At 36.5% G+C, this 27,593-nt stretch overlaps 5 protein-coding genes across 8 annotated transcripts; 2 read left to right on the forward strand and 3 right to left on the reverse strand.

Moving 5' to 3' along the window:
• Positions 1-1,781: 1,781 nt before the first annotated feature.
• Positions 1,782-4,693, forward strand: LOC109187731 (probable mitochondrial adenine nucleotide transporter BTL1). The gene is made up of 6 exons (XM_019338028.1): positions 1,782-1,928; positions 2,097-2,252; positions 2,748-2,842; positions 3,347-3,680; positions 3,795-4,032; positions 4,131-4,693. Exons 1-6 carry the CDS (start codon positions 1,890-1,892, stop codon positions 4,382-4,384), a joined length of 1,116 nt encoding a protein of 371 aa, XP_019193573.1. The 5' UTR covers positions 1,782-1,889; the 3' UTR covers positions 4,385-4,693.
• Positions 4,694-7,418: 2,725 nt separating this feature from the next.
• LOC109187728 (pumilio homolog 5) lies at positions 7,419-13,963 on the reverse strand. 3 transcript variants are annotated; one of them, XM_019338025.1, is made up of 10 exons: positions 13,732-13,963; positions 12,022-12,757; positions 10,023-11,422; positions 9,812-9,953; positions 9,592-9,699; positions 9,235-9,447; positions 9,036-9,146; positions 8,480-8,674; positions 8,176-8,347; positions 7,419-7,812 (listed from the first exon to the last, which is right to left on the reverse strand). In XM_019338025.1, exons 2-10 carry the CDS (start codon positions 12,667-12,669, stop codon positions 7,808-7,810), a joined length of 2,994 nt encoding a protein of 997 aa, XP_019193570.1. In that variant the 5' UTR covers positions 12,670-12,757; positions 13,732-13,963; the 3' UTR covers positions 7,419-7,807. The 3 variants fall into 3 exon arrangements, with proteins under 3 accessions (XP_019193570.1, XP_019193569.1, XP_019193571.1); XM_019338024.1 differs by having other exon boundaries at positions 7,419-7,815; positions 13,732-13,962; XM_019338026.1 differs by lacking the exon at positions 9,592-9,699 and having other exon boundaries at positions 7,419-7,815.
• Positions 13,964-19,301: 5,338 nt separating this feature from the next.
• LOC109187282 lies at positions 19,302-23,430 on the reverse strand. Of its 2 annotated transcripts, none has more exons than XM_019337456.1 (6): positions 23,058-23,430; positions 22,714-22,773; positions 21,990-22,510; positions 21,229-21,633; positions 20,888-21,087; positions 19,302-19,980 (listed from the first exon to the last, which is right to left on the reverse strand). In XM_019337456.1, exons 3-6 carry the CDS (start codon positions 22,438-22,440, stop codon positions 19,735-19,737), a joined length of 1,302 nt encoding a protein of 433 aa, XP_019193001.1. In that variant the 5' UTR covers positions 22,441-22,510; positions 22,714-22,773; positions 23,058-23,430; the 3' UTR covers positions 19,302-19,734. The 2 variants fall into 2 exon arrangements, with proteins under 2 accessions (XP_019193001.1, XP_019193002.1); XM_019337457.1 differs by having other exon boundaries at positions 21,990-22,520.
• Positions 23,431-24,987: 1,557 nt separating this feature from the next.
• On the reverse strand, positions 24,988-26,006 carry LOC109187224. Its single transcript, XM_019337369.1, has one exon. It carries the CDS (start codon positions 25,888-25,890, stop codon positions 25,063-25,065), a length of 828 nt encoding a protein of 275 aa, XP_019192914.1. The 5' UTR covers positions 25,891-26,006; the 3' UTR covers positions 24,988-25,062.
• A 15-nt stretch (positions 26,007-26,021) lies between these two features.
• LOC109187443 (CBL-interacting serine/threonine-protein kinase 7-like) lies at positions 26,022-27,400 on the forward strand. Its single transcript, XM_019337630.1, has 2 exons — positions 26,022-26,030; positions 26,597-27,400. Exons 1-2 carry the CDS (start codon positions 26,022-26,024, stop codon positions 27,398-27,400), a joined length of 813 nt encoding a protein of 270 aa, XP_019193175.1.
• The last annotated feature ends 193 nt before the right edge of the window (positions 27,401-27,593 follow it).

The following is a 27,593-nucleotide window of genomic DNA, read 5'->3' on the forward strand; positions in this document are numbered from 1 at the left end:
TCGATTGAGGGGGGCGAAGAAGTAGTACGGATTCAGAAATTTGTTAAAGCAAAAGCGAAACATTAAAACAAAAGAGATAATTTTAAAAAAATAAATAAATTACCTAAGAATTTTTTATTTTTATTTTTATAACCATTACCTAAGAAATACAGTTGTAAATATTGTTGGATATGTGCGAAAAATAAAACACATCGAAATTTTATAAAAATATTCATAACAAAATATGAAATATAATTAATTTGATAAAATAATTTAAATAGAAAACACATTATAAATTACACATCTCAGTATTAATATAAATGAATGTTTATATATATATATATATATATATATATATATATATATATTGTGCGTGTGTGTGTTAAATATTAAAAAGGTGACTATGTTGAAATCATAGGGGTGAGACTCAAAAATATGTAAAACTATTTTAATGCAAGGATTTGCTCCCAAGACCTTTCCTATTACTTAATATAAGCTCTACAAACTAACATAACTCCTTACTTGTTAATATTTACTAGTTTTTTTATACTAATACTAAAACCTATGCTATATATACATATATACATAAAAAAAAAAAAAAGAAAGATTGTATATGGGGTGGGGTGGGGTGAGGGGGCAGCTGTCCCCTGCCCCCCTTTGGCACCGTCTCTGACCCCGCTCGTATCGAGTAGACTTTTTTTAGACCCACCCCGCCTCACTTGGTGCGGGTGCCCCTGCGAATACCCTTAATTTATTATTTTATTAAAAAAATGTTAAATAATACTTAAATTACTTACGCATAATAAAATAATAAAATTCACTACTCATATTAAAATATAAAATAGTAGAAATATTAAAATATAATAATTAAATTGTTAATTATTTTAAAACAAATTTATTAGTTTAGAACTAAAAATAGTAAAAGAAATTACAAAACTTCTATAAACTTTTAGAAATAACTACATACTAGTACCTTTTTTTTTTTAGAATACTACGTAGCAGTACTTATTTTACTGTTATATATATATATATATATATATATATATATATATATATACACACACGTGGTAGGTGGGGTGAGGTTATATGAGAATTTTGTACATAAAATCTGAATTCAATATTACCTACAAAGAGTTTAATTTGTTAAGATCTACCTGACCCACCATCCAAAAAATACATGGAGTATGTTTTATTATTCAATGTACTCACTCTACCACATTTTGTTAGTCTTGTTTATTATTCATTATTTAGACCAATTATTTTTTCGTAGTTTTTTATTATTTAATAATTTTAATTATTTTTATATTTAATAACATTTTTAATATATTTTTTAAATATATAAATTTTGATATATTAATACTAAACTTAACATTATAAAAAAATTTAATTAAAAATAATTTCAGTCAACTCTGATTAATCGAATCAGATTAAATGCAACAGGGTGAGTACAAATTTTAGACTAGATTGTATGTGATAAACATGTATTCCGTAAAAAAAAAAAAAAAAAAAAAAAAAAATTCAACGTTGAATTCTAGATATAATTCGCGTAAAACAAGGAGTACGACGCGACAGAGTGACACCGGCGGGATTATAGAACTCAAAAAGAGCGCTGAAAGTCATACGACTGACACTGACCCAATCAATCCATCTCACTTTTAATGTAACCCTAATTCTTTGGGTTAGATAGATAGGCAGATATTTTCCCTGTATATCATCATGGAATAAAAAGGAAAAGTTTTGAAAAAAAATCTAACAAGTAAATAGGAAGAGAAAAGGATAAGCTCGCTCCTTCCGCCACCGTGGGAGAGGACAGTGACGCCCAAGGAGGAGGAAGAAAAATATCTGCGAAGTTTGTATCTTTCGCTTTCGGATCGGCTCCAACAATCCACGTTCAAAAAACCCCAGTCCGAATGATCCAAAAATCTCCGTCCCACCCTCACTCTGATCAGGCATGTATCTCTTTCGTATTCTTTCTCCCCCCAGTCTACTCAGTTGTTCCTTCTTTATTAGAGGAAGCAATAAACACATGCCTGAAAATGGCTTGAATCGTCATACGTGCCATTATATTTCATTCTCTTATCTTGTGTATTTCTTTGCGTTGGAACTGAATTCAAAAGATGTTGGAGTTGAGAGTGGGGATGGAATCGCAGAAGAAAGGTCTCAGCTTTTACCCTCTGGTGGGATGCTTGTCGGAGATGGAGTTCCACAAGGACCCGGACTATAGAGACCATCTTCTCAGCTTCAGACTTCCTGATGTCGGCCGAGCCTTTCAAGTATGGCTTCCATTACCAACCAACATCTTGTTCTGTTTTTCTCTGTTATTCAAGCAATTCATTTACTGTATTTGTTTGGAAATCATGTGTTCATTTGGTAGTAGGATTTAAACTTTTTGCATTGATTCTCTTGATCAACATTAGTGTTTGCAGTTAAAAAGAGTTGTATACTGGATTCATTTTTAGACTTTATACTGTTTCTCTTTTGTTTAGTACTAGATGCTCAACAATTGCTCAAATCTCAAGTGGATAAAGACATAAAATTGTGTCTGTTTAAAGAGTTCATTTTTTTTTTTTTTTTTTTAACTTTCTTTCTTCATATTCATTGTTTGGCAAAAAATGTTTGGGAATTTACCCTAACTTCTTTCCATTCTTAAGTATTTGAGCACACTGAGTTATTACAATTCACCCCCATGAATCCATGATAAACCCAGAAAAGTTGTTCTCTGTGGTGAAATATGAGTAGCATTTACAGAATGATTTCATTTGCTTCAGGATTTTATGAGGACCAGAGAGGTTGCTGAGTTTTTTAGTGGTGCTATGGCTGGGGCTATGACTAAAGCTGTTCTTGCTCCTCTTGAAACCATCAGGCGTGTTCTGCTTTTCTTTTTCTCTTCTTGCTTTTTGAAATCCTTGAATCTTTCCTGCAGCTTTCACTGTCTTTACTAGCTCCCTACAATGTCTTTGGTTGTTATATTTTCTAAAGTTTAAATGTGTTTTGGTCTTTTGGATAACTAAATAGAAAATTGATCTGGAACATTGATTTAGCTTATATTCAACCTTAGTTCGGTCTATTCTTTGTAACATCACTTACACTAAGCAAATTGAGTGATTACCTCTCTGTCTAATTCTGTTCACAGCATTGACGTCTTTTTTTCTGGAAATTTGTCTCTACATTACACTGCACTTTCTGAATTTTACTCGAGCTGTTTAGTACAATCTTGACCATCTGAAGAGCTAGGAAGGTTGGCACTTGAGAGTTACCCTCATCCATGAGTAGACAGTGTTGCTTTGAAGCTATTATTGTATGTTAAGAGTCTAATATGACCCTGAAATTGAAATATCTTCCTCACTTTTTAAGTTAAAACATGCAGGACAAGGATGGTAGTTGGTGTTGGGTCCAAAAACATTTCTGGCAGTTTTATCCAAGTCATTGAGCAGCACGGTTGGCAAGGACTATGGGCTGGAAACACGATTAACATGGTGCGCATAATTCCTACACAGGCAATTGAGCTTGCGACATTCGAGTGTGTCAAACGAGCAATGACTTCGACTAAAGATAGATGGACTCGCTCTGGTGGTCCAAAGCTACAAATTGGTCATATTACGTTCAACTTTCCTTTCTCATGGCTCTCTCCAGTTGCTGTGGGCGGTGCAGCTGCTGGAATCGTGAGTACTCTCGTATGCCATCCACTCGAAGTGTTAAAGGTATATTCTTTTCCCCAGGAATTTGTGCATCCTGGATTCTGTACATCCATGAAAAGAGCAAGCGTGTTGTTAAGTTTTCAATTAACCATTTCTTCTAATCATTGCATCTTACAGGATCGCTTGACTGTAAGTCCTGAAATATACCCGAGTCTAAGCATTGCTGCGAGCAAGATCTACAAGGATGGGGGGATTGGCGCACTATATTCTGGTATTGCACCAACATTGATTGGCATGCTCCCGTATAGCACGTGCTACTATTTCATGTACGAGACAATCAAGAAATCATATTGCCGGGCAAAAAACAAGGAATCTTTGAGCTGTGCAGAGATGCTTCTATTCGGAGCTCTCTCTGGTATGAATCTTGAAACTCAATCCCTGCTAGTAATCACGCAATCACTCCAAAATCCTTTTAAATGGATGTTTTATGTTTATGTTTATGCCCTCCGACAGGCTTAACTGCGAGCACGATTAGCTATCCTCTAGAGGTAGCAAGGAAGCGTCTGATGGTCGGGGCTTTGCAAGGCAAATGCCCGCCAAACATGGTGGCTGCGCTATCAGAAATCGTGAGGGTGGAAGGAGTGTCGGGGCTTTACAGAGGCTGGGGGGCGAGCTCATTGAAAGTCATGCCGGCTTCAGGCATCACCTGGATGTTCTACGAGGCGTGGAAAGATATATTGCTTGGAGGGAAACAACATTACCTGTGATACTCTAACTCTCACCTTTCAAATCTGATTTGTAAGATGAGACATCTGAACAATCTGTCGATATAACTTAAAGAGTGTTTTTGAACACCAAAACCAGTCGTTTGCTGGAGCAGTGCAAGCGATGATAGAAGCAGGGGGATGTGGTCGTTGTTTATCCCCTTAATTAGTTCACTTTGAACTTCTGATGTTGGTGCCATTTTGACAAGCACCATTACAATTTTCTTTTTGTTTTTCTACAACCATGGCACTGTTTGGGAAATTGTTGTAGTTTTTAACTATCTAATTAGATTTTAAATTGGAGAAAAAAAAGTCAAATAAGCTTTTACACTATTCAAGATTATTCTATAATTTCATTTTGGAATAAGGTTCAAATTGGCCACTGAACGTAACCTGAAAATGCAATTAGGCCATTGAACGAAAAAAAAGTGCAATTAGGCCATTGAACACTTAAAAAATGTGCAATTAGGTCACTGAACTCTCCAAACGTATGCAATTTTACCGGATAACAGGTTACCATCAATTTTAGCAGGTTACCTGCTTACGTGGCAGCTTAGTTGGCATTTTTAATAATTTTTAAATAATTTTTAATAATTAATTTTAATAATAAATTTTATAAAAAATTGGAAAAAAATTAAATAAAAAATAAAATAAAGTTGTTTTTATTTTTTTTAAAATTTTTTTAATAAAAATTTATTATTAAAATTTATTAAAAATGCCAACTCAGCTGCCACGTAAGCAGATAACCTGCTAAAATTGAGGGTAACCTGCTATCAGGTGAAATTGCACATTTTTGAAGTGCTCAGCGGCCTAATTGCACTTTTTTTTCGTTCAGTGGCCTAATTGCACTTTCAGGTTACGTTCAGTGGCCAATTTGAACCTTATTCCTTTCATTTTTTTGGTACTTTTGAGAGCAAGCTCATTAGTATAGTCTTTTCACAAGTTTTTAGGAGCTAAATATGTAATAATGAATGGTAAAAAAAAACAAGAAAAAGCAAAAATAAAATAAAATAAAATAATAATAATAATAATAATAAATAAATAAATAATGAGGGTGACCACCCTCAATGCCACCTGTTTTTTTAATTATTTTTGTGGGGTTCATATTACGAGACAAAAATCAGTTCTATGACTACAAAAAAACAACTAAAAACCAGGGTTGTAAAAATCCCGCCTAGGCACCGAGTAATCGGCGCCTAGGCGCTAGGCGCCCATAGGCCGTGGCGATTTCCGCCCTAGGCTCCCGCCTAGGAGACCGGCCGCCTAGGCGCCCGCCTAGCGCCTAACTCGTCCGATTACGCCGAGTTAACTCGTCAATTTCTGTCGAGTTAGTCGAGTTAACCCGACCGACTCAACCTTGCTAATTTTTTCCATTTATATGACATATACATATAATATAACATATATACACTCGTAGACTAGTTTGATATTTTCAATCGTTGGATGATTGAAGTATTTGAGTATTTCATTTGAGTTTTTTTTTTTAATATTCTTTTGATGTTATGACTTATGAATTGTCATTATGTCATTTATTTGGATGTGTTATTTGATTGAATGTTGAAAACAGCCTCATTAAAATTGTCAAATTGCAAGTCTGCTACTGTTTTTTTCGCGACCGCCTAGCGCCGCCTAGATTCCGCCTAGGCGCCGACTAGGCCGCTTAGGCGCTAGGCGCTGCCCGGGCGCCCGACTAGCGCCCAGCGCCTACTGCAACCATGCTAAAAACTACTAATAGCTTATGCTCTGAGAGACATTAAAAAAGGTCCTAATGTCAAATTAGTCACTTAAGAGCAATCCCATTAAGAATTTTTGCTCAGTTTTTTAAGAAGAAAAAACCAAACAAATTGAAAAGGTGATTTTTTTAGAGGGTTTTTTTACTTGTACAAATATAATTTTTTTGGGTCCCAGACTTTGAGAAGGAATGGGAAAAGTAAGCTTGTAGGTGCGCGTTCGCAGTAGTTGCGCCACTACACTCGCTAGCATAAACTTTTTAACTTATTTATTTTGTGATTGTCAAGCTTCCCCCTCCCCTCTTTTCTTTCCTCTCCCCTCCCCCCTCTCTCTCTCCTACATAAATATGACAAAAATCTCATAAAAATCAAAATTATTGAGCTTGCTCTAAGAGCATACACACTGGGGAGCACGTGGGGAGAATGTATTACTTTTAATATATTTAATGTTGACATGAATGAGAGACGAAGTGGAGAGAGAAATTTGGAAAGCATAAATAAGAGTTGAGAGAATGGGAGCATTGTGGGACTCCGCAGGATAAACAACCAATCATGGCTGACTTTAATTATTATTATTATTATTATTATTATATATATATATATATATATATATATATATATATATATATATATATATATATATATATATATATATAATTTTAAAATCAATTTTTACTTTTTTTTCTCTCCCCTCCACATTCTCTTTCCTAATCACTCTTACATTCTCTCCTCTAATATTCCCACGGATAAGGATGCTCTAAGTGCATTGTATGATTTGGAGAAACTGAACTCAAAATCTTATAATTACTAAATTAATTGTCTAATCAATTTGATTTGGGTCATTTACTAAGCTAAGTATGCAGTGTGTGATGTTTAGTTGGATATTGAATATATTATTTATTTTTATTATTTTAAAAAAATTGAATTACAAAAATTACCATTTTTATGACCTTAATTTAATCCTATCTATAGCATCTATTTCACATGATAGGTAGATCATTAAATTGAGACAAGACTTAAATTTGTAACCTTCCATTTGAAAAGGTAAAGTGATATTATCAAACCACAAGATACTTGCACCATTTTCTACTTCAGACATTGTAAATTAAGGAAACCTTTATATATTAAAAAAAAAAAAAACATAAACCATAATCTTTAAATAAATATATTTCATTAAAAAAACCTAACCTTTCATACATACACACAATTAGGGAAACATGTCATCTTCCCTTACAAGATGTCAACATCAATGAAATAGAGATTCCATAAAAGGAAGGACCAAATATTATCCTAAATCAAATGAACCATTAGAGAATGTCAATTTCCTTTTCATTCCTCAAAGGTCCATTCTCACACATTGCAATTTATACCAAACATTATCTTCCACAAGAAAGCCACAAATCATATATGCAAACAACCATTATTTGTAACTAATTTAGAAAGCCATCAACATTTTCTCTACAACACTCACTGATTATTCTATGCACTCCTACAGATACAGCTTTTCAATGTTAACCACAACAGAGAACAACCTAGCTGACAACCAGACTGTCTAGTACAAGAAAGTAAGGTTTCCCGTCACATCGTGGCTCGTGTTCGTTCGATTTGTAGGAAATAGCCCAGCTTAAAGAATCCAAGCACCGAGCCCGGTGATGCTTCAAGAGTTCCCTATCCCAGCTGTCTAGGGTTCAGGTGATCATTCTTCTGCATGACATACAAAAACTTGTTGATCGGCTTCTAGGTATTCGGTTTTTGACCATTGTTATAATAATTTAAGAGTGGGCCATAGTCACTCAACTGGGCTATAATGCACATAGGCCAAACCACACTAAAAGATTGAATCCAACCAATTAACTAGTCTAACCCATGGCCTTATAAACCCATATGTTCTCTCTTATTTTATAGATGTGGGACTCTTAACAATCATAATGTAAGAACTTCAATCAAAATGTTTTCATATATTGCACTATATGGTATATATTGCAATGGAAGATTCGGTTTTGTTCTTTTCTTTTTTCGGTTGTTTGCATAGAGAGAATGGAAATAGTTTGAGATATGTCTTACCTTCACCGGAAAGCTGTTCAAATCTAGCAACTATGTGTTTCCCATAGGTGTATTTCCTCAAAGCGGGAAGATGAACTTTGATTCGACTCAGTAAAACTTTGCACTGCTTATCATTGCTAATGTCGAGAATCTTCTGAACCACGTAATTTGCAAACTGATCCTTCATCATACCCTACAGTGGGAAAGTTGAACAATGAAAGCAGGTTTGCAGACAGGTCGAGATGAATCCACAAATTGCATGAAAAGAAAAACACTCGAGTCGAGGAAAAGAGAAGAAAAAGATGAAGGGCTACAAGTCTCTTACTAGCAAACTGTCATTTCCGTCAGACTGGGCAAGAATCTCATCAATCAAGAGCTCCCGTTCGGCAGGATCACCGTGCTCCAAGCACTTCTCAACAACATTTGATGCATATTTATGTTGACTCAACTGCACAACTTTCCCACTCAACTTGCTAATAATCTGCTTTCTTTCGTGTGGTTTTCCCCTCTCCAAAACATGCTGCAGAATACAGTCAGTTCAAAGTTACTTCATATCAGCAACAAACCCCGAAATCACCTTCAATTTTAACTTGCTTAACCAACTTCAAGGTGAACTCATACCTTAATGTTGTCCTCACTCCAAATCCTATCTGAAGATACTCTACGATTTTTGAGAATACGTCTCTCTAGTCTCTACTTATTTGCTAATTTTCATATCTCTCAGATTTCTAGCAATTTTTGTTTTGTTCTTTCGTTATTGCTTTTCGAATAGTCCTTTGACTTTGAGAATATCTTCCGCAATTGTTGGATACATTGTTGAAAGCCGAGAAGCTAGTAGTTTGATGCCATTTAAATTTAAAAACACGCACACACAAACACACCTGAGTGACATAATTGCCATATTGATCCTGGGCGAGAACATATGCAGATTCCAAGATTTCGTCCACTATACATTGACTTTGTGAGTCATCTGAACAGTGCTCCAACACTCTCTTTAGAAATCAATGCAAATAAGAGGAGTTAAATAGCATTCACAATAAGATAAAAAAGTGTTTTTTTTTTAAGAGTAAATAAAAGCACCTGGATAACTCGGCAGCCATAGGGATGGGTAGACAGTGTAGCAACTTGGTCTTGGAAAGCGGATATAATAAATCCGATACTTTCTGTTGGAACACATTCAATGCATTTCTGTATGACATGATTTCCGTTTTGATCTCGTACACATGTCATCACATGCCCATCAAGTTCGTGAACTAATTCTGTCTTCTGGTCAATATCAATTACTTCAAGGGCCTATGACGAAGAACCAATCAATCAAGAGCACCATAAGTGGAGTGCAATATTCAATATAAACTAATTAAATAAGATCGAAGAAAGACGGGCAGATATTTTGATCAGAAGAGCAATTGGGGAAAACCCAAAAATGTAAAGTAATACCTTCTGAATAACACGGCAGCCATACATTTGCAAACTTAAAGGTAGCATCTTCCCGGTTAACTGGCAAGCCAGCTCCTTTCTTTGCTCATGACTCCCGTGCTCAAAGAACTAAATCATTATGCAAATATCAAACAGTTATATGTGCTAGGAGCACGTAAGAACTATATGTATTGTGAAAGGAGATATCAAACTTGAAAATATTTGGAACCTAAATGCCAACCTTCTGAATAACATAGTTCCCAAAGACATCGGTCATTAGCTTTGAAGCATGTGGAAGAACTTCTGTGAAAACGGAAGCCTTCTCTTCAGCACTACAGCTCTCTAACTTCTGCTGTATGAATCGACTCCCATGTTGATCAACACTGAGGATAAATACATATTATCAGTTATCTTTGGGATCTGTGGCAAAGAAGTTTGGAACAGATTACTACCTGAATTCAACAATTCGGCCAGCAATATCAGAGAGGTCAATTTTCCGAGCATTATTTGCTTTTAGTTCATCAAGAAATGAGTGCTTTTTAGGTTCATTGAAGTTGTCGGATCCTCTTTGCCCTTGCCAACCAGAATAAACTCCAACGTTTCTGCTAGATCCTTGTGAACATCTCGCTTCACTTCTCCTTCCAAAAGGAAACGCTCCTCCTATCGGGGATCCTGGCAGTACGGGACTACCGAGAGGAGATGCTGGAAACTGCGGCATGAACCCTAGGGCAGTAGGGCTTCCATAGTAACTGTTATTAGATACTCCCATTTTCCTTGGACTCGGTGTGCTCAGACTCCCGTTATGATGAGGCTGAAATTTCTGATCACCAAAGTAAGAAGCAACAGTCGGGTCTTTTTGTGTAGCATATGGATCGGCTGGGCCTCCAACCAAACTCGAAGGAAAACGAACATATTGTCCCGGGGCATTGAATGAATCATCAACGGGATGCTGAAAGTACTGCATCTGGAAATGATCGGGGAGGGAAGGATGCATCATTAACCCGTGGTGTCCGTAAAACTTGTTTACATGCTGAAAATCGCCCATCTGTTGAATGTCCCGAGTTGCAGTTTGACCACTAATACTTTGTCCTGGATTGACATCGAACTGCATAGGAATACTATTATGAGACGGGTATCCGGGCATGTAGGGAGGAAGAAATGCCGAACCCAACGCATAACCCCCCATGCTATATTGAGGACTGTATAAGCCAGGTGAATTCACGTTAGTGTAATACGGGCTTCCAGGAGACATATAGGCAGTAGTAGCAGCTGCATATAATGGAGGTGTCAATCCAGAAGCTTGTGGAACGGTTTGCACCTCAACTGAGGAGAAACGAGGGCGGCCTTTTTCCAAACCATTGCGCATTTCATTCATTCCGTGAACGGGTATTTGAACTTGTAGGCCACTAACTTGGTAACCCGTGTTCCGGTGAGAGTGAGGATGTTGTGGCACCGGTTCATTTTGGTCACTGGAACTTCCATCGTCCTTGCTCTCCACCATTGCAGGTTTCTTGGAAACATCTGACCCAGTGCCACCGCCTCCAAGTTCACTTCTCGAGCGTCGATCGCCGCCTGTTTCTTTGTTGTTTTCTCTAGAACATGGGTTCCCTAACGTTTCGAGATATGATGTCTCTCCAAAAGAGAGAATTGAAGAATTGTTAGCTCCAGCTGCACTATGCCCGGTTAAAGCTTCGTTGCAAGAATCTGAACCCGTGTCAGGCAACTTCGGAATATCAAGAGAAAGATTTTCCAGGCCAAGTGCTTGAATATCACGTTTAGTTGGTTCCTCCACAGCAATGTGGCCCGATAAACGAGACTGACTATAAAGTGGCGGAGTGCGTGCGAAATCATCCTATGAATAAATTTAGAAAAACCATAAACATCACAAAATATGGAGAAATCTCAATTCACGAGGCACTTTAGACTGAGTAGTAAACAGAATAATGCAAATATCCTAACTCTCATGGTTCTATAGACAAAGTTGCAAACAAAATGAAAATCATGGAAACACTTTCAAATTCAAATCTACTAATAGCACATTCATGGTTCATATCCTCACTAACCCCACCCCAATAGGTAAAAAGAAACGAGGAAAACAAAATAAGACCAGAAACTCTCCATCTGCAAAAAGGAATGCAACTTTTTAACAAATTCTACATGTTCTTAAGCCTTTCAAATTAAAAAATTCTCCCATTGATACAAAAAGCTTATATATTTCAAAGAGACAAGGAACTGAGGAAGGAAGAAAATCTATCTGGGAGAAGAAAAACAGGAAAAATTAAACTAATACTCCGTACAAAACATACTTGTCAGACTTAAATATCCAAAAACAAAATCTGTATTCAATGGAGTGTATCAAACATTAATCATTTCATTAAGCCTCATCTGATGTTCAAACAGGAAGATAAAAACTAGAAGTTAATAATAGTGAAGGATTACTAAGTTCAATACCTGAATTAAATCAACCAAACTTTTACGCCGACCAATCAAAGTACCTATGTTCTGTCCAGTCAATTCTGCGGCTCTACTCTCTGCCAAGTTATCTAAAGCATTCGGTGTTGAATTTTCATCCTCGGGCTCTTCGATATGAGTTGAAAGAGAGCCTCTAGGAAAGTGCACCAGCCTATCGCCACTGTCACCAGAAGATGTGAATTTGTAGCTATCTTTCGTAGCCCCTACGTGGTGTGCAAGATGCCTATTCTCCCTTGAGATTATAGGTGGAGGAAGCCTAGGGTTCAAGTTGACATTCGAAGAATAGTATGCAAAATACGATGGATCGGACCGTATTTGTTCCTCAGACTGACAGTTCAGAAGAGCAGTGTCTAAATTCATCGAACCTAAATCCCAACCTCCTGATTGCTGATATATCAGGTTCCCGAATGCTGCAAATGAGCCTTCCATACTTGGAGGCGCACTGCCACTACGATTAGGAGCCTTGTTTCTGTTATCACCCTGAACTTTATGCCCTTTTAGGAGCAACCCCAACTCATCTACAGCCATTTCATTCATAGGCTGTGCATATGCCACATCATCCTTAGAAGAACCCCACTGCTCACGTCTCCTACTTTCCACTATTCTCATGGGGTTTTCAGTTGCCATGCTGCTCAACGAATACAAAAAAACTTCCCTTCAGCAAATATCAAATTTCTAGCCAAGGCCCTTCATCAACATCAGGTCGCCAGTGAGTCTGCAAAGAAGAATAACCGAGTTGAATAACACTTCCCTTAAAAATATAAAAGCAACAACCCGCAAATACAGAAACGTGTGATATGTAATGCACTGTGTTAAGCATATAACCATTAATGTGCAATCCAACTATCAGCTTAGGCTTTTAGTTGAGATGGAGCACATGTTTCAATTTGGTATCAGAGCCAGACCAAAGGTCATGGGTTTGAATCGTCACCCAATAAGCGACAACTACAGAAGCCGCATAATCTTTAGTTGCCAAGTCCTAACAACTTTGGATTTGCCTGAAACCGCAATATCGTTGCTTCCTTTGCCACTTTCTTTGAAACAAGGAAGCAGAAGAACACGAAAAAGTGTTGGTGTGGTCATGTGGAATGATAACTTGGGGCCTTAGGCTGTCAGACACAGATTATTAATTGCTACTCAGCAAATTCCCATTTACAAAAATCCAAAGCAGGAAAACCCACCATTCTTTTGTCCAACATCCTAAGTTACACAACATAGATACTAAATTTGGAGCTTCTTTATTAAGCAGTAAATAACACCAAAACAATCCCAACAACACACCATATGCGCCGCTACCCACACTTTTCCAAATTCATAAGTATAATACAACAACAACAACAAAAGTCAAAAAACAAACCATTCCCAGAAAGAACAGAATCCTTCCGCTTCCCAGAAGATAAACCTTACACCCCACGAAAAAAAACCCAAAAAAAATCAAAGGGATTTCATTACTCCCGAGCCCAGAACTTAGCGAAATTCACACGCATGTATCCGTATATGATACTAGTCACCACTGAAATAAACAGCGCAAGCAAACCCCAAGACTTCACACGCAGAGCCAAAAGCAACAATATTTAAGAGCAAAAAACAGAGCCAAAGAACAGAACATGAGGCACAAGATCAAAGGGTAATCAAAGCAGCAAACTTTACTGCACAAACGATTGATTGCAGGGTCTTTCAAGGCCTCACCTCAGAAGCTGACGTCCCCCGACCAAAGTCTGAAGCTTGACGCCGCCTGCGACGATGGCCGATGATAATCAAGCCGTACGATCAATTCAATCCGTCAACAGATTTCCAGAGCCCAGCATAGAGAAGAATATGAAAGAGAAAGGGACAGAGCTTTCTTGTTTCTTTAAGAGAAGTAGACGACTAGAGAGAGAGAGTATAGAGATACAGCATACAGATGTCGCTTGCATAAACCACCATAGTGTAGACATTGGGTTCCAAATTATATGCTTTTTTATCCATAAATGAATTAAAAACTTTTTATTAATTACAGTTTTTTTTTTTCTTTTTGCTATGTAATTCCATTTTCATTATCCTCTTCTTTGTTGACTTCACTGTACTGCTAACGAATTTGGGTAATCATGAATTAATGCTAGATTCTCATACCTAATTCTCCTATTTCCCTTTGACAATATGGATAATGGCATGTTGGAATATCTTTAGATAGGATGAAGAAACAGCCAAACATTGAATGCAAATATAATCATGTTCGGCCAAATTTTAATGTTTTGATATATGTAATCTGATTGACTTGTAACGATATTTGATTTTTTAAGTACTACTGATTCTATGTTCATATATACTTTATTAACTTTTGAAACATAAGAAGTTCCTTTCAAAAAAAAAAAAAAAAACATAAGAAGTTAATAGGCCATTTAGAAGAGCTATAACTATGTTATTTGACCACTAGATTTTTGACAAGATATTTGATTTAATATTATAATATTTTTCATTTAGTATTTGCATGTAATTAATGAGTTGAGTTGACACTAAGATTAAATAATATTTATATTTATAAAAGAAATACGAATGTTGTTCGCGACAAAAGTCTTTTTAAAGATTTTGTATCACTTAACTTGACTTATAATTAGTTTCATAATTTTCATATTTATTGAGTGAGTTGACCATTGCTATAGCAAGTTAGTCAAATAAAGGTACATGCAAGTTCTTGTTAACCTTGTATTAAAAAAAAAAATGTTATGCATATAATATTGTTAAGAGCTGGTTGAGTTTTGGAACAAGTTTTTTTTTTTTTTTTTTTTTTTTTTTTTTTTTTTTTTTTTTGTCATGATGTATATAAATAAAATGGAAATAAAAAATAATAATATATCCATTTGAGTGGTTCTAATCGCCCATTAGACAAGTGAAGAGCACGCACCTGTTAAGCAACAAGTGTGCACGTAATTATCACGTTCTTTTCTTTACAACTTAGCTTCTCTCTCGCCTACGATATTAATTCCTCCATCTTCCAATACACTCAAAACAAAAAAGGCATACATTGACTCTTTTTTTTTTTTTTTTTTTGAATGCTACTAGCTCTATTATATTGTGGTATCTGTTCATATACTTTCTCAACCTACTGAAACACAAAGAGCTAATAACGCCTCCACTGAGGCTCGAACTCTTTAATTTATAAATTAATTGTTGATTTAACCATTGACTATGGTGACATTTTCATATGAGTAATGTTACACACTTTTAATATCCACCTCACGGTTGATAAGCTAATTCATAAATAATTAAATACTTAATGAAGATTAAATTAAAAAAAAAAATAGTATCATATTAGAACATGAACTTAGGAGAGGAAAATAGTAAAATTCTTTTCAAATTTGGTATATGATTAATAAGTTGATCACACTTTACTTCTAAAGTATTTTTATAGGAGTTCCAAAATTAGTACATTTTTTTCTTACCTAATTTGTCAAATTTTTATAAAAATTAAAAGTTAAAAAAGTACGATTATACGGAGACCGTAATAACGTTTACCACTTACAAGTTACAACGTTACTTTGTGTATCAAATTGTTTAACATTTACAGGAAAAATTATTGAGAGAAAATAATATATTTTAATTATTTAGTTTCCTGTTAGTTGTTACCCAATTTCTTCTTTACCCACTCCATCAAAACTGTTTCCTCATTGTAAGCAGTATCCAATAATATTATGATCATCGTACTGGCCTGCCTACATAGTATGGGATCTAGGGTTTTGAAAAAGGTGAAATGTTATTATTATTAATATTATTATTATTATTATTATTATTATTATTATTATTATTGAGTGGCAAAAAAACTCATAATTATTACTTAAAAGTGTGCATCAAATATTTTAAAATTAAAGTAAGAAAATCTTGTATATATGACAAACTTAACCAATACGGGGTAATAAATTAGCAAAACTTTCATATAAAAGTCATGTTTCGTTCACTCAACCAGTTTTTAGGTAACTACTACTGAAGTTAATAATGATTAGGAATTAACCTTTAGGGAAGAAGAATAATGATTAGGAATTATGCTTATGAATTGATACGAATTGAATGTTGATCCTAAAAATGACGAGTAAGTAATATTGGTTGACAGTGTCAACTTTCAGAATTACTATAATGAGTGGGGTTATGGTTGGTGACACAAATCACCTACCTCGAACCATACGCTATTTAATACTATAAACAGTTTTGAAACACACTAATCTTGCCCCAAAATGTTAAATATTCCCCAGTCCTAATGACCATCCACATCTCGTCTAACAGAATATTTGAGAAAATATAAATTATGGTAATCAATGGCTCAATAGACAGAGCCAAATGTCAATGCACACAATAAATTTATTTACTTTTAACATAATCTCCACATTATAGCTATCGCGTTTCAAATCTTGGTCTATTGCCTCAAATACTGCCCCACACATTAATCTAATTAAGCCTACCAAAGTTAATGCCAATCGTTCTATTCTCTCTAATATCATCTCAGTCAAGTCTATAACGCAAAATCATTCGTTTAGTCCTTTTGTATAGTTTATAAATTACTCCGTATTACACAAGAGCGATATTTATTTAGTATACATTTTCAAATATTGACGATATCTTTTCAAAAAAAAGAACCCAAAAAAAAAAAAAAAAAGAACTTAATATCATCACGAAATCATCACTTAAGTCGTCTTTGTACAATGGCGGTAAGAGAAGGTTAGTGAACAACAACAAAAACAATACTCCCATCCGTACTTAATTAGTATTGCATGCAATGCTAGAAGCAAATGTTGGCTTGTTCTCCAGATATATATACATCTTGTCGACGACATAATCGCAACAAAATAAAAAGTATACGTATTTAAGATTAGTTTCGCATGATGCAATTAAGTCTTACACAAAATCAATAATTTGTTTTATATAAGACAAGATTGGCCATCTTTGGTAAATGATTGTTAGCTGATAGCTAATTGAGTTAATTAGATGGTATAACTAGTTGATAATATTAGCTGATTGTAAAAAAATATTTGGTAAATTAGCTGTTAGCGGATAACTGTTTGATATAATTTCTTTTCTCAAAAAACTAATTGAAAAAATTGTTTTTTTTCAGTAGTTTTTTTAATTTTAGCATTTTGGAGTACAAAAAACCAATTAAGGCTATGTTTAGCAAACCTAACTGAAAAGGTAGTTGAAAGTTGAAAAGCTATAAGTTAGGAGCTGAAAACTTAGTAGTTGTTAAGCTAGCTATTATGCTTAAAAGTGTGTGGTAAATTTAACTTTTTAATAAGTTGATAAATGTAAAAAGACAAAACAAATGACATCTTCATCAAAATTAAATTAGTTTGTTTACGTATTAAAATTTGACATTTTATCTTAAAAAAATTAACATCTTGAAATAAAACTATTAGCATAATCATGATCTAACATCCCATAATGAAGTAGCAATATTGTTGCAAATCTCCTTCATCTAATAATAATAATAATAATAATAATAATAATAATAATAATAATATTTGCAGATAAAGGAGAAGAGAAAAGTTTTAGTTGGGAAGGGTAAGATTTTATTTTTGTTGAAGCACAAAGAATCAACACCGCCTCCACTAAAGCTTAATATCATAAACTCCCATATGAGAGAGTCACTACATGTCATTTGAGCACAAGGTGCTTGACAATAAAATTAAGATTATAAACTATAATTTTGGTAAAGATTAACATTACCATCGAGAGTGAGAATTATACCAAGGAATTTTTTTTTTTCTATTTCGGATGATTTAGAAAACTGCAATCATTAATCCAACGTATATTTAAAGATAAATTTTACTATATATTGTGTAATAATTTACAAATTACACAAAAAAATAAATTGTATTAGATACATTTATACAATAAATTAAATTAAAATGATATTGACAAAAATTAAATTCGTAACATTTTGATACAAAAACCATATTTCACTTGCACGTTTATCCTATCAAGCGGAAAAAAAGGGCATTGAAAGGCGGCATGGTGCACGGATGTGACAAATTTGGGACCGAAAATGAATAGATGATTCGATTCCGGACATTTTATGGTCAAACTATCTTTTAGAGCTTCATCCATTTTGTCAGTATTATATTCTTCTACAATGTTACAAACTCCTTTTGGTTCCACTCCAACTAATTTCACTTTTTATTTTTCATTTATAATTATTATTATTATTCACATTACTACTTAATTATTAATTTCATTAAATTTGTATGGAGTATTATTTAACATTTTTAATTTAAAATATTCAAAATGTCTTAACATTTGTTTTGCATTAAACTTTATGGTTTCCCTTTCAAAAATAAAAATAAAAATTATGGTTTAGTGTGTTAGAGCATTTGATATATTTTAAACTAGAAGTAGTTAATTTATATAGTTATAAATGTAATTTTTTAATTAAAATGTAAAGTGCATCTTTGGATAGAAATTAGATGTTTTTTTTGGCATATAATATCTAATATTGTTAAATTAATATGAATTTAGCACAAGTCATTCTCACCTTGTGCTCAGTTGGCACATCTTTGACTCTCTTTGAATGAAAGCCAAAGAATATAAAAAATATAAAATATATATACTATCTTGTAATAGATTTAATAATACTAAATAAAAATCCAAATCACCATCACAATGTTTGAACGGACCTCTAATTTTATAATTGCATAAACAATTCACTTACTAAATATTGAGTTATACATTAACAATTAAGATGGACTACTTGGTTGCCACCTTAATAGCTAATTTTGTTCGTACGGACAACTCAGTTGATTATTGGTTGTAGATTGTAGACAATGATACATGATCGAGCGGTGATAGCTGCAATGTGAGGGTTTCATCCATTATAGTGAGCTTCTTGTGGACATCGTATATTGGTCCTTCCACCTAATAGACTGCTAAGTTCCCCCTCCCCCCCCCCCCCCCACCCCCAACCCCCCACCAAAAAAAAAAAAAAAAAAAAAAAGAATTAATGACAATTTTTATCAGAAATATTACAAATCTTGCCTTCGAAAAGATAAAATTCATTGCCCCGAGGGCTCATACCATAAATTACGAAAATTCAGCGACCCGTTAAGTGGGAGGGCCAATGTCTGGTGCCCACAAATAGCCCGCTATATTGTGTGCGACTCCCACACTGCAACTGCCAGACTCGATCTTACATCCTTACCAAGGATATGAATTTGTCACGAACCAAATGAGCTATCAGTGTCGGCAAAATATGACTGATCTGATATCAAGGGGATGTGTATGTTGCAATGAATGATATCTCACATCAAGCATTTATGACATAGCACCTGATTCTGCATGTCCACAACCTGCCTCCTCTTTAAGGCCATTTACATTGCTACCAACTGATGTGTAAAATGAATGCATGCAAAATACGCCCAGTTCCAGATAGTTCAAGTGGTTCAATAGAAACCTGAAGTTTTTTTCAGAACAAAGAAGGCTTCTGATCTGAACACTGACAAAACAGATTCTGATTTTCAAGAGACGAATTCTTTCTAAATTGCGATACAAGCTGAAATAGAAACAGTTATGTCACCAACAACCAGTTAAAGTTATGTCAATGTTGGACAAAACTATCAATCCGGCTAATAACGCATTTACAGAGACAAGATTGATGCTGTTCTATCCCGAAAGAGCTTGTAAGCAGCCTAGCACGTAAAAGAGCAGAATACCTTAGCCACCAGTCTTTGAAGCTTAGCAAGGAAATAGGAGGAGAGCGGGATCCCTTTGCAACTTCCCATCAGACACGTCAAGCTTTTTCATCTTTCCCTCGCACCAGAATAACTGTTCCTTGGTAATTTTTTCCATTCTCAGAACCCTTGCCATGACTTTGACATCAATTAGGCCAAGCAACAAGTCAACATCTACCGGTGTGGTAGGCCATGATTGATTTTTCCAGTTCTTGGTTCTTTTACGCTGGTCCTTCAGTTTAATGGTTTTCTGCATATTAAAGGCAAATTAAAGATTAATGAGAAAAGGGTCAAATAGACCCCTAAACATTACCCTAAAGGTCAATTAGCCCCCTAAACTTTATAAAAGGTCAATTAAACACTCAAACATGCTAAATTTGGTCAATGAAGCCCAAAAACTGGTAAATGACCTGTTTTTACCAGTCATTTTAATTCCGGCGACGAAATCCGGCCACCGGCGAATTTTTCCGGCGGCCGGCGAATTAATTTTCCGGCCGTCCGGTCGTCTTCCACCGGAGAAGACGACCGGACGGCCGCCTTCTCCAGCCTTCTCCAATGGAGAAGGCGGCAGGCGACCGTCTGCCGCCTTCTCCAGTGGAGAAGACGACCAGATCTGGTCGTCTTCTCCAATGGAGAAGACGTCCGTCTGGTCGTCTTCTCCATTGGAGAAGATGACCAGATCTGGTCATCTTCTCCAATGGAGAAGACGACCAGATCTGGTCGTCTTCTCCACTGGAGAAGGCGGCAGACGGCCGCCTGCCGCCTTCTCCATTGGAGAAGGCAGCCGTCCGGTCGTCTTCTCCGGTGGAAGACGACCGGACGGCCAGAAAATTAATTCGTCGGCCGCCGGAAAAATTCGCCGGTGGCCGGAATTCGTCACCGGTGGCCGGATTTCGTCGCCGGAATTAAAATGACCGGTAAAAACAGGTCATTTACCGATTTTTGGGCTTCATTGACCAAATTTAGCATGTTTGAGTGTTTAATTGACATTTTTTAAAGTTTAGGGGGCTAATTGACCTTTAGGGTAATGTTTAGGGGTCTATTTGACCCTTTTCTCAAGATTAATCTAAAGAGAACAGTCAAAAGATTAATATTCTTCTGTTAAAAGGTGCATTTTCCCACAAGACACTATGGTAAGAAGAAAGATGAGCAATTACTTTCTCGAGGGACGACTGTATCTGCTGAAGGGGTGTAGCCATTTGGTTCTGACCACCTAGTAGTGAACGGATACCACCTGTTTTTTTCTTGTCCATTTTCAGGAATTGACGAAAAGTCAGAATCGAACTTTCAATTATTTTAATTAGTTCAGGGGCCAGAACAAGAAACTCTTCCTCTTCACTCTTTTTCTGATCAGAACCTGGAATTCGCGTACAAGTTTGTTTAGCAAAACATGCAAGACGGTTTTCAGAAATTTAAATATTCAGCAAACTTAAATCTTATATGGAGACGGAGTGAAAATATTTAACATGAGAACCTTGTTACGAATGAAGTTTTATACCTTGAACTTTAGGGACCTGGAGTAGTTTACTCAATGAATTCCTTGTACGGGCATAAATTTCTGGCCTCAAACCTTGGTCAAACGGTTCATTTTCAATGAACCTTTGTAGCAAAACCAGGAATTGCTGAAACTGCTGGGCGCTATGGTTGTAAGATGTGGCACTTTCAGGCTGGCAGGATATTTTCTGGCTCAACTGTGTGTACTGGCAGTGAAGTATCTCCCAAGTCAAGCATACTTGAGCTACGTAAGCTGTTTCAAGATCATGGTAAGGGTCACTTCCTGACCTGTGCAGGTGCTCAGTTTCATCTTCGGGTTCGTCCATTTTCTTCAAGGAAAGGCAACGAAAGGGTGATGCAAGCTTTTTAGACGCTGATTTTGGAGATGGAGTGGAAGGAACATGAGAACCTGCAACGTTTTAATCTAAAATATTAAGACATGAAGGGCATTTCTCATCTTTAGATAAATTTAATGGAGTTAACTCTCGATAGTAGCCTTATTGAACCTTCATAATTTTAACTGGAATGTAAGTGGTTGTACAATTCAGAAACAATATAATTTTCATCTCATAAAGTCCCTCTAGTTAAGCGTAATTTGTTATTTTAATACAATGTATAAGATAATTGTAAAACTATTGACGATTTCTAGTACACATAAACAAGCAATTAGAGATCACACAAGACGTAAAGCAGCATTCTATTTCACAATCATTTCGAATGAGCAACTAAAAGATGCATTCGAGAGTCGAGACATTAAAATGTTACCAAATTCACGCAGCTGCTGATCATGCAGTCGATCAAAAAATAGCATCAGTTCACAGTATTTGTCATATACTGCATCAAATCCAGACCAAAACTGTCTTCCTTCAGCTTCTACATCCCTCCATTGATTAAGGTTGCTCTCAATGTCATCTTGCTCTTCTTCATCATCATCATCATCTTCCTCCCCGTCCTCAGGGGATGCCTCTTCAGGAATCAAAACCATGAAACTGTTTCTTCTGAGTTCCTTCAACCTCCTCTTCACTTCATTGGTGATAAAATCATCGTCATCATCCTCCGCTTCAACATTGTTAGAATCAACCTGCCCTGGTTTACCCAATTCCTGACCGCCCTCATTCTTACGCTCTTCTGGATGAGGCACGGGTTTCTCATCAGTGCCAGTTTCTGGTTTCGGTTTGTGAGCTTTCCTGAACTTCTTAGCTTTTAAGAAATCCATCACCAAATAATGATTCCCACAAGTGAGCTCAAGCCAATTCTCTTCTGATTTGACACAAAAATATCAAAACCTGCATTCAACTGAAAATACTAAGTCCATGCTATCCTGATTAATCATAAATCAAACTCAAGATCATAAGCAATTACACCAAGGTCCAAGGACATCAGTTCTCATGCAAAAGAAATTCCTTATCAAAGAATGGAAAGCACCCACTATAAAACACAGTAAGTAAAAGATCTGTAGACTGTAGAGTTAGTGAGCATATGAGCTTACCATGTGCATACAGAAAGCTCTCCTTTCACATTCCAAGGAACTTCAATCAGCTTCCATAATCTGCACATTTCCAAACAGTGGCACTCAATCACTCAAACAAAACACACAAAAAGTGAGCACTTTACAGAAAAAAGAAGAAGCAAAGATCCATAGACCCAGAAGAAAGTACATGTCTTCAAAAAGACACAACAAAAGCCCCCATCCCCACAGAGATTCAAGAATCACTTCCCAGGGAAGGAAGGAGTGGAATCTCAGTCAACCAAAAGACAACGCTTTTACCCTCCAAGATCTCACATTTCAGCCGCAAAGGGCAAAAACCAAGCCCCACAGATCAGATCACTTACCAGGATCAGCACTGGTTGAAACGAAATGGGAAACCCTAGAATGGGAGAGAAAATGGGGTGGAGCAAAGGAGGAGGCTTTTCCAGAAAATGAACTGTGGGCATGTGAATTTCTCTCTGGTTTTTGTTTTTTAGTTTTTTTTAGCAGTGCTACTGGTGCTCTGAGAGGAGAGTGGTGTTTTGGTTTGATTGATGATGGGGTTTAGCTTAAGAGGGGTGGTTTGATTAGAGTTGAGTAGAGGGAGAAAGAGCACAGAACCCCAGAGGCAGAGGGACAGAGATGAGAGTGCATCGAGGGTTGGTTTGCTCGGTTTTGTGCAGAGAATATTGTCAGAAACACCACTCTCTTCACTGCTTTCCCCCATTGACGCTACAAAAAGCCGCGAAACTAGACGGGACTTTTTTGACTCTTTTGCATTTTGAGGATTCATTCCCCCTCTTTTTACCATTCTGCCCCTCCCTCCCACTTTTGGATTCGCATTTTGGTGGTACGATTCTTTGTAGATTCAAAAGGAAAATATTACTCCTCTTCTCTCATCTCTCAGTACTTATCCTTACAACATTTTAATATTCATATTTTCATCCAGAGGTATAGAATGAAAATAATTAATTATCAATTGTCACAACAGAGAGTAAAAGTGATAAAGAAAAAATAAAGAGTATATATAGGAGAATTCAATTTAAAATTTAGATAATTGACACATGACTTAACTCAATGATTTAAGTCAAAAAGTCTTGATTTAATGACAAGATAAAGATTATTAGACGATCTAAACCTTAAAAGATTGATCATATGTGATAAAAGACTCCTTATATGTAAAATGTACAGAGATAAAAGCTAAAAACTCACTAAAAATGAATTTACAAATTTGTCAACATTCTTTCGGTCAAATAACGTTACATATAATCAAATAAGTTATTAGAAACAATTACTATAAAAAGTTCATAATTCATTTAAAAAAATCTTTCAATAAAATGTTTTCATGTAAACCAAAAACAATAAGAATGTTGAATTCAATTCAAGTTATATATTTTATAAGTTTGATTCTTACTCTGTATAGGTTGATTTAGAAGTTTACTTATTTTTATTTGTAATTACATTAACAGCTAATTACAAATTGGCCACTCTATTAAGTTAATTTAGAGTGCGAGTTTATTTCAATATGATCAGGAGGCATTAATTTATGTGATTCTATTCTAAATTAGGATGAAAATTTTCATTTTCTACGGTTAAATTTGAATAGGGGATTTTACCTTTTCCATTTTATAAGATTATTCTTAAAAAAAAAAAAAAAAAAAGATTGAGATATTACTGGAAGGCAAGTTGACACAACATATATGAACACGTGTTTGAGCGGTGCAGATGCGTTGGCATGGTACTAAAGGTTGTGTACAACATCTGTTGTGTTATAGCATGAACAACGTCAAGTCGTCAACAAATCAATTTACATTATGACGTACGAATTTATCACTTACTGGTTATGCCAAAGTCATCTCAATTAAATCGATGACAATTTAATTTAACCTACTATATCACGGACTCACGGACACTAATTAATTTACATTTCCCAATTTAAAAATAGAGTTAATAATATTTAGAGGCGAATAGTAATTTTATCACGTTAGTCATACATTTACAAATTCACCATTTGTGATACACTTTCAAATTGTTATCATAGTTCTTCGTTTGAAGGTCGAAGGGAATTAATTTGAAATTTTAGGACTAAATGTGTCAAAATTACTATATTCAAAAAACTCTAGATGGTATTAATGCTTAAAAATATATACCGAGTAAATTTTGTGTAATAATTAAATTATGTGTGATGATCTCAATTAAGAAAAATAATTGTAATTAATCAATTTATAATTGATAGAAAAAATTTTAAAGATTATTTTCCTATTCTGGCCAGACCTTATTTACTCGCTGTATAAGTACGGAGTAAATAACTTCCCAACTGATAAGAATACAGATTTATCAATTACAAAAATACAGTGTACTAAAACATCGTTACGATAATCTCCTACGACTGATCACTTTCTTCAACAGTGCCTCGCGCCCCGGAAACGGGCTCGGTATCCCACTTGGGGACCCGTCAACCCGCACCCGGTTTACCTCCGCATTACCAACATTGCCCTTGAGGGTTTCCCGAATCTCCAATCTTACCATCCTCTCCTCCGGCAGAGACTCAGCGGCGGAGGAAACACTCGTCCTCGTCGCCCGGAGCCTCTCCCGCCGTCTCTCCCTCCTCCCCCTATTTGCTTCTTCCTCGCCGCCTTCCTTCTTCAGGCGGCGCTGTTTTGATTCCGTACCTGTACGGTCGTTCCTGCTGCCGGAATCGGAATCGCCAAGCCTGGGAATTCTACCGCCTTTGGAGGTTCCGAGAAGGCTAAAATCAATCTTACTCCAACCGGCCTTGTCGTCGTTGTCCCAACCGAATCTCTGGCTGATTTCAAGCAACTCCGAGACCGCGCTCGGAGTTGTTGCCGACAATAAAACGTCGCCGTTGAGGACATTCTGAGCGAACTCCCACTCGATTCGGTCGTTGTAGACCGGGTCGTCGAGGACCTCGTCGGCCAGCTTCGCCCAGTCCTCGAAGTCACGCGCGCGGAGATTCTTAGACACCCACTTGAGGTAGCTGGACGGCAGCGTTCCCAGCATCTTGCCTTTGAATTTCCCGAAGTCGATGACCCGGTCCCGTGCCGGAACTGCCTTTCCAATTGCAACCGAACCATAGTGTCCGCCGCTGTGAAAACACGAGAGCTTTAGCAGTGGGGGAGAGGGACGGTGGAGAAACGAGTGGAAACGGAGGTTTGAGGGAAGATATACGACGTTCATGAGGTGAGGATAGTATTAGGCTGCAGATGTCAAACGATTGATTCTGCTAATCGCCTCTTCGAATCGGATTCGGAGCCATTCTTTGTGCAATTTCTTGATGGGCCAAATCTACAAAGCCTACCCATGAGTCCATGACCATGGTTCATAACCCCGGCAAATTATACTGTGGACCGCGATACACAATGCATTGTGATTTAGATATTATATATGCACTGCAGTTTCATTTCAATATAATTACAATATTATTTTGATATATCTACAGTTTCGCTATAGAATGTACACTCAAATATGTGATTGTTATTCAGTTTTATTTTGTATATATATTTTGTATACATTATAATTTAATTTCAACATAACTACAATTTTATTTTAATTCAATTGCAGTTTCATTTGATAAATAATAAAATAATACGTGAGACAGTGTCAGTTTAGATACACTATAGTGTTTGCCAGGTTGGACAATGGTCCACAATATAATTGCTGCACAACCCCACATTGAGCCAGCATCTACCTCAGGGCAAATTATTTTGTGAACTCGGATTCACCTTGCAATGTGAACCCGAATTCAAAGATACACAATTTACATATTAAGTATGAGTTTTTTCCATTTTTGGTCCCTCGACTTCACTTGTGGTGACAAATGGGATTCACGACTTTTATTCCGGACATAATAGGTGCTCAACTTCAATTTTTTTTCCACATTTAGTCCCATCCGACCAAGAACCCGGCCAACTGTGACATCAAGCCCCAGAACCTCCTCCTCGATAAGGACGGCAAGCTCAAGATCTCCGATTTCGGCTTCTCCGCGCTGCCGGAGCAGATCCGGAACGGCCTCCTCCACACCGCGTGCGGTACTCCGGCCTACACCGCCCCGGAGGTGATGATCAGAAAAGGCTACGACGGCGCCAAGGCCGACGCGTGGTCTTGCGGCGTCATCCTCTTCGCCTTCCTCGCAGGGTACCTCCCATTCGACGACAGCAATATATCAAACATGTACCGTGCAATACGAAGCCGCGCGTTTCAGTTCCCGGATTTGATCACAAAGCCCACCCGGAGCATAATTTTCCGGCTGCTCGATCCCAATCCGGTAACCAGAATGTCCATCGAGGAACTGATGAAGCTCCCGTGTTTGACAGACGAACATCAATTCGGGAACCAAGAGTTCGACAAAGATTGCAAACACTTAACCAAAATGAAGGCATTCGATATCATTTCAATGTCTCCCGGGTTGGATCTATCAGGGCTATTCCAGGCGGGATTGAACAAGAAAGAAATGAGATTCACCACAAATTCCGAGGTAGGAGAGGTTGAGGAGAAGGTAAAGAAGATCGGGAGTGAAGCAGGGTATAGGGTGGAGAGGGGAAAGGGAGGGGGAATCAGACTGGTAAAAGCAAGAGTAACGTTAATGGTGGAAATTCTTCAAGTGGCGCCGGAGCTATGGCTGGTGGAGATAAAGGTCGTCAATGGAGAAATGGAATTCGAGGACACACAATGGGTTAGAAATGACTAGAATACCCTTAACATAACAAGGATTGAGTCTAATTCCGGTGGGTTGGCCGGGTTCTTGGTCGGATGGGACCAAATGTGGAAAAAAAATTGAAGTTGAGCACCTATTATGTCCGGAATAAAAGTCGTGAATCCCATTTGTCACCACAAGTGAAGTCGAGGGACCAAAAGTGGAAAAAACTCTATTAAGTATTGAG

Source organism: Ipomoea nil, unplaced genomic scaffold (assembly GCF_001879475.1).
Source record: "Ipomoea nil cultivar Tokyo-kokei standard unplaced genomic scaffold, Asagao_1.1 scaffold1421, whole genome shotgun sequence".
In the NCBI taxonomy this organism is placed as follows: domain Eukaryota; kingdom Viridiplantae; phylum Streptophyta; class Magnoliopsida; order Solanales; family Convolvulaceae; genus Ipomoea; species Ipomoea nil.